The 13,435-nt window shown below is 33.8% G+C and overlaps 1 protein-coding gene across 1 annotated transcript in view; it reads right to left on the bottom strand.

Moving 5' to 3' along the window:
• The window catches only part of hiw (MYC binding protein highwire), a 1,014,282-nt gene that overhangs the window by 868,001 nt on the left and 132,846 nt on the right, over window positions 1-13,435 (bottom strand). Inside the window, exon 16 of the mRNA XM_090402616.1 lies at window positions 513-688. Within this exon, the coding sequence (XP_090258742.1) occupies window positions 513-688 (176 nt within the window). The remainder of the gene's footprint in view (window positions 1-512; window positions 689-13,435) is intronic.

A 13,435-nucleotide genomic window follows, 5' to 3' on the forward strand; every position in this document is an offset into this window, starting at 1 on the left:
AATTACATTATTCAAAGAACTTTCTCCAGTAGTGGTACCTATGCAAAATTCTAAGGGATGTGTCAGAAGTTATAATATTATGACACATCCACCAGTTTTTGGCTTCTATAATGCATCTATTTTATTTTGCATAGTTTTGCCACAACAAATTGTCTGATTAAAACCAAAACTGAAAGAACTTCACAAATTTTAATAGAGATCCTACATATCAAATTTAATGCAAGTACCCAGCCAGTATGTGAAAACCTTTTGCTAAATAATGCCAATAAAATGCACTGGCTGAAAACACAACTGAACCATAGAAATCCCAAATATTATTAAATTCCATCATAAGAATGTAGTTATTCAAAGATATAATTTTGACAAATTCTTCTACAAATGATCCAAATGAAATCCATATAAAATTTGTCCAACCAGATCCTAGAATAACTTGTATAAGGAAGAACATACAAAATGACTCTTACAGCATTTTGCTAAACACCTATAAAAATAAGAGATGCTAATCTACTTACCTCCATATCTCATATCAAAAACAATGATGTCTGCTTGTTTATTATCTACCAGTCCTCCAGCTACCAACTGTCCCCAAGCTGCTGCTACATCAACATCCTGATCATTTTCTCTAGCGCATGTTCTGCAGCATCCACATTCAATGCATCCGGAATCTCCAGCACCACAACCACAAGGCCTGAAATATTATGAAAAAATAATGTGAGCAATTTCAAAAAAATAAAATTTAAATTTTTAATGCAATTAAAGAACTTTTTCATATTAAAGCACTGCCATATAAACAGAATTTCTATTTGGCTTAAATTATTTGAAATAAGAGCATCTAAAAATATTAATCAATAAATTTGAGTAGTTTACATGTAAATTCTGAAATTCATGCAAGTTATTAAAAAAGTAATTAATCATATTTAAAATTCATCAATAATTTCTGACATACACTTAAGTTTGGTTATGAAAATATAACACACAAAGCGTGTTATATTTTTTCCAAAAGCTTTTTTGGAAAACCCCAAGAAATACTTTAACAAATCATAGTAGACCATTAATGGTAAGTTAAGGTGTAATGATATCTACTTGTTTGTAGTTGTGATGGAACAGCCTTTATTTCTTTGAAAATAATAGATTTTACAGAAATGAAAAATACCAATACCCAATGATTTGGAATTAATTCCTTTTTCACTCTGACAATAATTAATTGCAAAAAAATGCCATCAAAGCAATTCCATCAATAAAAGTTCTCAGTTTTATGATAAACTTGGCTATTAATCTGCTTGTAACATATTAAAAAAAAAAAAAATCATTTTGAAGATCCTTCTGAATCCAGATAAGAGATAGTTAATGGGGTGGAGTGCTGAGGCAGACGATGAATTTGGCTCACTCTGTTTCTGTAGTATAATTTTTGCAAATTCAGTATAGATAATTATGTTGATTTAATATTTTTAGTCTTATTTAAATGACAGTTTCAAAGTGAAAAGAATATAAATTAAAGATACCAAGAAATTACATACTTGGTTTAATCCAAGTGTAAGCAAACAAAGTTTGCACCTTAAGTATTTTCTGGACTAGGGCAACATATATAGAAGCTAAGACTTCACATCACTTGCCTTAGTATCCCATAATGCAAAGAACATCTTGCAGACTTGTATAATGCTATGCATTATGGGAAGAGTCACTACCCAGACCAGTGTAAACCTTGATTGAGGTCTCTTCAGTGGGAACCAGACCCAGAGGTCATACTAAGGTTAAAGTAATGCAGAAGTCATATTTTCATATATACGAGTTGCCAAAAGGTGTCACACCTTTTATTAAATTACTCTGGATTAGAGAAAGTTGTTGGAAGTTTTTTTTTTTTCACTTTAGTTATACTATAAATTAAAAATACCAAGAAATTATATACTTGGATTAATTACACTTGGATAAAGGATTAAACCAAGTATATAATTTCTTGGTATCTTTAATTTATAGTATAATCAAGTGAAAAAAACTTCCAATGAAAAGAATAGTTTTATAGTGCAACAACAAAACGATTTAAATTACAATTTCTTAATCAAATGTGTGGAAAGGCTAATGTGTTGCAGTACATGTTATACGAGGGCAGTCTGAAAAGTTCTCAGTCTCGACCATAGATGGCAACATTATTGGCAAGATTTTTTTTTTCTAAGTTGGTGCATCTGTCCTAAACATCGATGTGAAATTGCAAGTCATTCTATCAAGTAGTTTGTTTTATACAGCTGTCTGAAGAAAAGTGTTGTCCATATCCCTTGAAATGGATAAAATTGAGTATCGTGCAGTTATAAAATTCTTTGTAAAAGAAGGTTTAACGCCAAAAGAAATTCATTCAAAGTATTCATAAAAGTTTATGGGCACTCTTCTCCTTCATTTTCAACAATTAAGAAATGGGGTGCCGAGTTTAAACATGGCTGTACCAGCCTTGAAGATGATCCACGTGAAAGACGTCCAAAAAGTGTAACAACAACAGAAATAATGGATCAAGTGCAAGATATGGTATTGGATGACCGGTAAGTCAAAGAGCATGAAATTGCTGAGACTATAGGCATTTCAAAAGAATGTGTAGGATATATTTTGCATGAAGAATTGCAAATGAAAAAGCTTTGCGCAAGATGGATGCCGCGCTTGCTCACAGCAGATCAAAAACGCACTCGCATGAAAATCTCTGAACAGTGCTTGGAGCATTTTAACAAGAATAAAACTGATTTTGTGCATCGATTTATTACTGTGGATGAGGCTTGAATTCACCATTACACACCAGAATCCAAACAGCAGTCAAAACAGTGGACAGAAGCCGGTTGTTCAGTGCCAAAGAAGACAAAGTCAGTTCCATCAGCAGGAAAGGTCATGGCATCGGTGTTTTGGGATGTTAAAGGCATTTTATTTATTAATTATCTTGAAAATGGTAAAAGGATAACCGGGGAATATTATTCCGATCTTTTAACCAGACTAGATGAAAAAATTCGTGAGAAAAGACCCATCTCAAAAGAGCCATTTGAGAAAAAAAATCATCTTTCATCAGGACAATGCACCTGCCCACAAAAGTGTTTTGGCAATCGGAAAATTAAGGGATCTGCACTATGAATTGTTGGAACATCCACCCTATTCCTCAGATTTGGCTCCCTCTGACCCCCCCATCTCTTTCCGAAACTAAAACTCTTCCTCGCTGGTTAGCGTTTTTTTTCGAATCAAGTGGTGATTTCAGCTGTAGAGGGGTATTTTGCAGATGTTACTGAGAACCACTACAGGGATGGGATAATCGTGGTGCAGCATCGCTGGAATAAATGTATTATTCTTAAGGGAGATTATGTTGAAAAATAAAAATAATTTTGAAATTATAAATTCGTTTTTTTCGCTGTTAGGCCAAGAACTTTTCAGACCACCTTTGTATATCGGCAAACAAATTAATAAATATTATTTTCTTATCATTGTGTTGTAATCAATACCATGAAAATAAACTAACAGATTTTTAATCAGTTTTTCCCATACACAAGAACATGAGATCTAAGAGATAAAACTGTTCTAAACAGAGAACTTTTATTTATAAGAGAGGAACTCTAAATTTGACTATTCATAATAACACAGACCTGCATAGTTTATGGAATCTAAATATGTATTTTAGTTGTTGTTGCATGAAGATGATAATTACTTTTCCTTATAACATAAGATTTATACAAATATTATAAGCCCATTTATATATTTGTATAAATTAATTAAGAGAACAATTCTCTAGACTAAATGAAAAGCAATCATGATGGATGGCATGAGCATAAGTGGTAAGACATCCCAAAGTTGAGTTAGTCTGAGCTATTTTCTGTCTGAGCACAGTCTTTGATTTATTTTGTAAACTTTTTTTTTTTTTCATTTTCCTAAGTGATCAGCATAGGAATATGAAATTTGGATCACAGCAATGTTAAAAATTCATATGTGATCAAAAAAAAAAAAAAAAAACTATAGCATTTTTCGATTTACATTTTGGAACTTCTGCATCCTCCAACTCGGTGGTATGAAGTATCTTTTAGTCTTGAACTGTCTGAAAATGTTCAATTCACTTCTTTTCGTATTCATATATTTTATCCAAGACTGAGTCTATTTTTAGTCCTTTAATATAATTCTCTGCTTCTTTTTTTGTCCAGAATGTATAACCTATTATCATCATCAATCTCCTGATATATACTCCTTAAGGGGTGTTCAAGGTTATTATGACAGCACTACAAGTTTACATTATTATTAATCTCCTATCATTAATTTTCCTCCAAATCAATCTATTACTTGTGAAAACCCAAATGTTGTCATATCTAACATTTTGCGCTTCTAAGGAACTTCTAACTGAATCAATCCACCTAAACCTTGATCTTCCTCTGGGTCTATTTCCTGCCATCTTCGCATCAAACAAATTTTGCTAACCTTCCTTCACCCATTCTATTTAACTTTACACCTTAGATTAGGCTGAGATATTCTTAAATGCTAATAATGTCAAGTTCCTTTCTAATATCTTCACTTTTTAATATGATTCTGCCATTGATGCCATCAGTTCATTCCCCTAATTTTTCTCAGAATTCTCATATCTGTGGTCTCTAGTCTTTGATCAAGTGTTTAATTTCTAACCCAACTTTCAGATCCATAACTTAAAACAGGTTTGAATACTGTCTTGTATACTGTTTGTTTGGTGTTTTGGCTAATTTTTCTCTTATTCCATATAAATTTATTCAGCTGGCTACCCATCATACCAGCTTTACTCATTCTGTTGTCTATTTCCAGATTTAACTTGCCATCTAAATAATAAATTTATTTTTAATAAATTGATTTTCATGGCAAATTTGTTACAGCTGTTATTCAATTTAGTTAGTGAATCCTGGAGACTGGCACTATATGTCTTTAGGAGTACAACACCATCTGCATAAAGCAAAGAGCTAATGTTTTGAAAAGCTTTTCTCTGGGCACCTAGTCATATGCCTTTTCCAGATCTACAAAACTTAAGTACAGATTCCTGTCATATTCCCATGATTTCTCAACTAATCGTCTTAAAGTGAAAATCTGATCTTGACAGATTTGGCTTGAACCCAGCTTCTTCACCAAGTTTCTCTTCCACAATCTTTCTCAACCTCTTTTGAAATATGCTTGCATAAATCTTACCTTTTCATGTCACCTTTATCATCTTTGATTCCTTTTACAGTACTCTTTCCTCCATTTCTAAGCATTTTCAGTAGCCTCCAGAACATTTTGCCATTTAGTAGAGAAATCACTCTTATTTTCACATTAAGCTTTTTTCCCTTTTTTATAGATGGATACTATGAGAGCTCTGCTCCAATCATCAAGAATTTGACCTTCTGACCAGGCCCTCCAAATTATGCAATGTAGCCACTGCAAAACTTTTATACCTCCATACTTAAGCATTTATGGTCAAATATCATCTACTCCAGCTGCCTTTCTGCATTTCAAGTTTTGGACAGCTTTTTCTACCTCAAGAACGAACTCCTTTTTATATGTACTCCTTTTTGATTTCCTCTTGAAAATTTTCATTTATTATATTGTCACTGCTTGGTTCTTTTAACAGTCCTTCAAAGTAATTACTTCAGACACTTAGGATATCCTTATCTTCAGTTTTCATGTCACCTTTATCATCTTTGATTCCTTTTACAGTACTCTTTCCTGCATTTCTAAGCTTTTTTTCAGTAGCCTCCAGAACATTTTGCCACATTCCTGATATTTATTTTCCATATTCTTACCAAAGTCTTCCCATGACTTTCGTTTAGCAACTTTTATACATAGTTTAGCTCTTCATGACTTTTGTTTAGCAACTTTTTCATTTTTCCTCTGTAGTCTTTTAGGACATCTGTTGACTTGTTTGCTAGAAACTTTTCGTATGCTTTCTTCTTTTCCAGGACTGCTTCTTAAATTCTTGTGTAACTCATGGTGTTCTTATTTTTCTATCCTCACAGACAATTTCACCACATACCTCCCTAGCTGAATCAATCAATGCCTTCTTCAGAGTTTGCCACTGAGACTCCAAGGTTTGGTTCTTGTTTTCAATTTCTCTCATTTTTTTCTTCAATAATGTTTGCACAGTCTACAATTTACCTGTAAAAGCTGCTAAACATTAATTCTTTTTAAAACTTTCTTACATACTGTTCTTTTCAATGTGATATCCATTTTTATCCTGCTTAGTACTAAATAACGGTCACTTCCAATTTCAAATCCTCTGTACACTCTCATATCCTGAACCAGCATGTTGATATTGCTATCAACAATGATGTAGTCAATGAGGCTATTCTTATGTTTTCTCTCCATGTGAACTTGTGCACATCTTTATGTTAAAACATGGTGATAGTAATGACTAGTCCGTGTTCTGAGCAGAAGTCCAGTAAATACTTGTCATTATTATTAGCTTTACCCTTTTCTCCAATTTTCCAAAATGCTCCTATATGCCTGGTGGGATTCATTTCCTACTCTACTGTTCAGATCTCCAAAAGGACCACTTTTGCATTTTCTTTGTTAGCTGCCTGTTCTAATGATTCAAAAAATTATTCCACTTCTTAGAAGAACCTTCTGTGGGACCATAAACACAAATAAGTTTCAATGTCCATGTCCCCATTTTGAAGTCTACCCACATCACTTTTACTTGAAACTGCCTTCTGATCAAGGAGTTTATCTTCATGTTTGGTGTTGAATGTTATCGCTATTCCATTCCTTTCCTTGATCATTACTGCCTGAAAATAGCATCCTATACTTATTATTTAGTAAGATCTAACCTTTTTTTTTTGTGTTCTTTGTCTCAATAATGCCAATTATGTCTACATGGCACTTTTTCAATTCTTCTGCAAGTTCGATTATCTTACCATTAATACTCCTTATATTAATGGTTCCTATCTTCAGTTCTTCTGATGTTGGATTTCTTCTTCTTCTAGATATTGAGTCAGTGCTTGTTCCAATAGCTGACTTTTGACTGTTTGACCTGATTCACCGATGAAAACAGTGGGGGATTTTGTTTAACTGGACGATGCCCTAGACAGCATGAAATCTCATCATGTTGTACCATCATATGTGTTTGTAGTTTAAGCCATGGGATGCTTAAAGGTCAAAGCTGCATAACTGAGAGGAGACCTCCACATAGCCTTTAAAGGAATGCAGAGAACCAACCAGGGCTTCTGACCTAATGTCCAATCCTCACTTTCTCGTGGTGCACCCTGTTGGGTATCTATCTGGATACTGAACGAACGAGGATGGGCTGGCAATCTGGGATTTAGCCGACCAAATTATATTCTTATTGGCTTAAACCACAATATTAAATGATGGTACAACATGATAGAATTTCATGTCAGCTGGGGCATCACCCAGTTAAACAAGGCCCCCGTTGTTTTCACCAGGGAATCAGGATGAACAGCGAAAAGTCAGTTACTGGAGCAAACCCTAAAAATACACCCCAACTCAATATCACTAGAATTGAATATCAGTACTATCAACATAAGAAGCCTGAATGGCAAACAAATGGAGCTAGCTGAGGAATTAGATAAGTTCCAGATCGACATAATAGGGGTGACTGAAACAATAAAAGACAAAAACTGGCGAGATCTTTCTGAGCAATAAATACAAAATGTTATATTCAGGCAATGACAATCAAGGAAAAGAAGGAGTAGCCATAGTATTCAACACAAAATACGAGGCTAATCTTCAACTGACACAATGAAAAAGGAAAAGTTGGTTCTTGTTGGGGATCTAAATAGCAGAGTGGGAAATGACTGTCAGACATACAAAATATATTTTGGGAAAATTTGGAGAAAAGAACAAAGCTAATAATAATGGCAAATACCTGTTGGATATTTGCTCAGGACATGGACTGGTTATTACTAACACCATGTTCCAACATAAAAATGTGCACAAATTCACATGGAGAGAAGAGGCTAGGAATAAGAAAAGTCTCATTGACTATGTTATTGTTGATAGTGATGTTTTCTGCCTGGTGCAGGACACCAGAGTGTACAGAGGGTTTGAAATTGGAAGCGATCACTATTTAGTCTCGAGTAGGATAAAATTGAATTTCATTTTGAAAAGAATAACATGTAAGAAAGTTTTAAAGCGAATAAAAGTTGAGCAGCTCTCAGATGTGAACTGTCGACTAAAATACACAAACATGATTGAAGAAAAAATGAAAGCGTTTGAGAAGAGGAACCAAACCTTGGAGATTCAGTTGCAAGCCTTGAAGAAAACACTGATTGATTCAGCCAGAGAGGCATGTGGTGAGGTTGTCTGCAAGGATAGAAAAATCAGAACTCCATCGTGGAGACAGGAAGTTAAAGAGGCAGTGAAGGAAAAGAAGAAAGCATATCAAAAGTTCCTGGCAAATAAGTCAGCTTTTGCTCTTAGAGAATACAGAGACAAATGTAAGAACGCTAAACACTGTGTAAAACTAGCTAAACAAAAGTCATGGGAGGACTTTGGCAAGAACATAGAAAATAAATATCAAGGTGTTAAGATATTCTGGAGGTTGTTGAAGAAGCTTAAGAATGGAGGAAAGAGTGCTGTAAAAGGAATTAGAGATGATAAAGGTGACATGAAAACAGGAGAAAAAGATATCCTTGAAGTATGGAGTAATTACTTCGAAAAATTGCTAAATGAAACAAGCAGTGATAGCACAGTGGTTAAAAAACACTCAACAGGCATACAGTCAGGAATACATATCCATACTAGAAGTAGAAAAAGCCATCAAAGGCTTGAAATGTGGAAAGGCAGCAGGAGTAGATGATATTAGACCAGAAATGCTGAAATATGGTGATATAAAAGTCTTACAGTGGCTGCACCGCATAGTTCAGAAAGCCCGAACAGAGGGACGAATTCCCGATGATTGGAGTACAGCTCTAATAGTACCCATATATAAAAAGGGAAATAAAACTGAATGTGAGAATTACAGAGGTATTTCCCTACTGAGTGTTCCTGGCGAGATCTATGCAAGTATACTTGAGAAACGGTTGAGAAGAATTGTGGAAGAAAAGCTTGATGAAGAACAAGCTGGATTCAGGCCAAATAGAGACTGTCAGGATCAGATCTTCACTTTACGACAAATAGTTGAGAAAGCATGGGAATATAACAAAGATCTGTATTTAAGTTTTGTCGATCTGGAAAAGGCAAAAAGGCTACAGTTATATGGTGTCAATGGGGCATTATATCAAGCAATACTTAGTCTTTATTTGAGTTGTAAGTCAGCAGTTAGAACTGAAGAAGTACAGGAAGATGGTTTAATGTTAAATCTGGTGTGAGACAAGGATGTGCATTGTTCCCTCTGTTATTCATTATCTATATGGATCGCATTATGAAGGAGAGCGGTATTAAACATGATATCAGAATTGGAGATGTTAATGTCAGTTCTTTGCTTTATGTGGACGATGTTATACTTCTAAATAAATCCGCTACAAGTTTGCAAGATTCCCTGATTAAATTGAATAACTGTTGTAATAGATATGGTATGAAGGTCAGCATTAAAAAGACAAAGACAATGAAAATAGGTAGAATTGTTGAAAATGTCAAATGTGTTGTGAATGGGGAACCTTTGGAACAATTAAAACATTTCACCTACTTAGACATAATTTTTAGTGAAGATGGTAAATTAAATATGGAAATAAACAACAGAATCAACAAAGCTGGTATGGTAGGAAGTCAGTTGAATAAATTTGTATGGAGTAAGAGAGAAATTAGTCGGAATACTAAATTAGCTGTATACAAGACAGTGTTCAAACCAGTTTTAACTTATGGATCTGAGAGCTTGGTCAGAAGTAAAACACTTGACCAAAGAACTAGAGACTGCAGATATGAGAGTCCTGAGAAAGATTAGAGGCGTGAACGGATGGCATCAATGGCAATATTATATTAAAAAGAGGATATTAAAAAAAAACTTGACATTGTCGGCATCCAGGAATGTGTTAGCACAGCTAATCTCAGGTGGTATGGTCACTTAAACAGAATGGGCAAGGAAAGATTAGCAAAACAAGTGTTCCCTGCCAGGTTGGCAGGAAAACGACCCAGAGGAAAACCAAGATATAGGTGGATTGATACGGTACAAAGTTCCTTAGATGACAGAAATATAAGATCTGATAATATGAGAGTCTTGACAAGTAACAGACTGATCTGGAGGAGAGTTGTAGATAGGAAGTTAGTAATGATGTAAATTTTTCATGTAGTACTATCATATCCTGTACACCCCCTTGATGGTACATGTCAGGAATTTGATGATGATGAAGTCCCAAATTGCCAGCCCATCCTCATTCATTCAGTACCCTGCAGATATCTACTAACATGGCGCACCACACGAAGGTGAGGACTGGACATTACGTCAGAAGCACCAGTCGGTTCTTTACATTCCTGAAAGGTGATGTGGAGGTCTCCTCCCAGTTATTTGGCTTTGACCCATAAGTGACATCCTATAGTCTTTCATAGGAATTTCATTTTTCCAGTTTGTATTATTTTTTCTTGTGTAATTTTTATGGTCCATAATTCACTTCTGTAGAGTAGAGAAAACTTACAAAACCTTTATAAACTCTTAATCTTGTATGCTTTTGAACTTGGTTAGGTTAGAAAATATTACTGATCATCCCTGTTATCTTTAGCAAGTGAAATTTTGATATCAGTATCAGCTTCTTTTTGTATATGATATAACACATCTAAGGTATTCGAAGCAATTAATTTGTTCAAAATTTTATTTTCAATCAGATTTTACTTCTGACTGGAGATGATCCTTTAAAAAATCATGATGTGCAAATAAAACATATTTGCACAAAAATATAAAACCAGTTGAAATGGAAGAAAAATTATATTTTTCTTCCATTTCTTTACTGTTTCATCTATATAGATATTAAGTAAGAGTGGTAACACTGGGTATCCTTGACAGATTCCTCTGTTTATTGATTTTGATTCTGTAACTTTTCATTGATTCTTACAGCTATATGATTATTGTGATATATGCTAGTTACTGATGCAAGCAACTGATTGGTAATGTTTAGCTTTTTGAGTATGATCCACAGTTTGTTCCTTAGGATTCTGTCAAAAATTTTCTGGAAATCTACAAATGTCGTGTTTCTATGTTGAATTCACAATGCTTCTCCATTATTATTTTTTTATATATATATATATTTTTTTTTTTTTTTTTTTGTAAAAGCTGTCAATACATGCAATATCTGAAATCATCATAGCCAACTTAGACATCTTAAGTTATTTTAATGCAAATCATGAATCTTCACTCGACAATTTCAGTTTTTTGGAATGTGTAATTAATATGGTTGATTCAATACAGTGTGCATGAATAATTTACTATTATTTCATTCATTAATAGTAGTTTGCAGTTAGATTCCTTTCTTGAATTAATTTACAAATCATCTGTGATGAATCTTGTCTGGCTCTCATCTTCATCCACTTTGGAAGAGAGAGAGAGAGAGTGTGTGAGTGAGTGTGTAAAAGAAATAGAAGAGAGTATGAAAGAAGTAGAAAAAGAGATATATGAAGACCAAGATGTAGAAAACCTATGGTACAGGTTCAAAACACTTCTTCTAGAAACAAGCAAAGAAATTTGTGGTGTATCATTAATTAATAAACAGAAGAAACATAAAACACTATGGCAGACTAAAGAACTAAAAGAAGAAATTAAAAAGAAAAAGCAATTATGGAAGATATATAACATCAGAGCTGCAGGTTGATAGAGAACTATACAACAACCAAAAAAATAAAGTTAAAACCTTAGTGAAAGAAGAGAAAAGAAAATGCTGGGAAGACTTCGGACATATTTTAGAACAAAATTTTAAAGGAAACCAAAAACTCTTTTATAATGAGAAAGAATGCCCCATAAAGTTTAATAAAAATAAGGATGGAAAGTTACAATTTCCGAAGACATCATGGAAAGATGGAAACAGTACTTTCAAGAATTATTGGAAGATGCAGGACATGGAAAAAATAGAACCCTAAGAGCATGACACACAAGCAAAATAAAAGATCAGAATGATGACATTCATGCAAATGAACTGTTAGCAGCAATAAATAAAATAAAACTGGGCAAATCAGCAGGCCATGACCAAATAACACAGAAATGGTAAAGAATTTAGGAACGAAAGCCATAAAATTTCTTTTACACCTATTCAATGTTGTATGGAAAATGAAAATTATTCCCAAAGAGTGGGAAGTAGCTATAATAATCCCTATATTTAAGAAAGGAGACAACTGCAAAATGTGAAAACCATAGAGGAATTTTACTTTTAAGCGTTCCAGGAAAATTATATGCTCGTATTTTAGAAGCGAGGCTTAGGAATCAAATAGAGGATACACTGGATGAAATGCAATATGGCTTTCGAAAAAATAGAAGCACGAAGGATCTTATCTTCAGTCTTAGACAAATATCAGAGAAAACATTGGAATATGGAAAAGAACTATATTCATGTTTTATAGATTTTGAAAAGGCCTTTGACCGAGTTCCCAGACAACTTAATATGGCAAACATTAAAGAAAAACAAGATAAGATAACTTAATAGCAGCCATACAAAGCCTCTACAAAAGTAATAGAAATTATGTAAGAACTGTAATAACAGATCAAAAGAATTTGAAACAAATGTAGGAGCAAGGCAAGGCTGTATCCTCAGCCCTCTTCTCTTCATCATAGTAATGGATGAAATTTTAAAGGCATGCCAAACAAAAACAAAAAAGTTCCACCTAGGATACAGAAAACTGAAAGAAACCAGGATTTCACACATGGCTTTTGCAGATGATGTAGTGATTCTAGCAAATACAGCTGAAAATCTGCAGTACAATATCAACATTTGGTATGAAGAAACAAAGAAAATGAATATGACTATAAATATAAATAAAACTAAAACAATGATCATATCTAAAAACCAACAAAAACACATAATAAAAATAGAGAATTATCAACTGGTACAAGTCTACTCCTTTAAATACTTGGGATCATACATATACAAGAAGATGGTAGACTAGACACAGAAATTAACAACAGGATAAGAGGAGGAACAAAGCTATTCTATGCAATGAAAGGCCCACTCCTAGATAAGAAAGAAGTCACCCAGAATACTAAAATGGCAGTGTACTATTCAGTGTTTCTACCAACATTAACATATAGTTCTGAATTTTGGTGTTTAACAACAGGAAACACAAATAAACTACAAACAATTGAAATGAAATATCTCAGGAAAGTGGCACAAAAAAAAAAGACTAGACCGAATAAGAAATCAAACCATAAGAGACAGCCTTCAAGTTGCACCTCCGAATCAATTCATAACACAAGCCCAAATGAGATGGTTTGGACATCTTAATCGAATGGAAGAAGGAAGAATAGCAAAATATACGAAAGCCAGAAAATAGGAAAAAGAAACATAGGCAGACCAGGAAAGGTTGGCAAAAGGAAATTAAAGAAAAATTGGAAAAGAAG

Source organism: Typopeltis vanoorti, chromosome 13 (genome assembly GCF_054136105.1).
Source record: "Typopeltis vanoorti isolate ZY-2024b chromosome 13, IOZ_Tvanoo_1.0, whole genome shotgun sequence".
Lineage (NCBI taxonomy): Eukaryota > Metazoa > Arthropoda > Arachnida > Uropygi > Thelyphonidae > Typopeltis > Typopeltis vanoorti.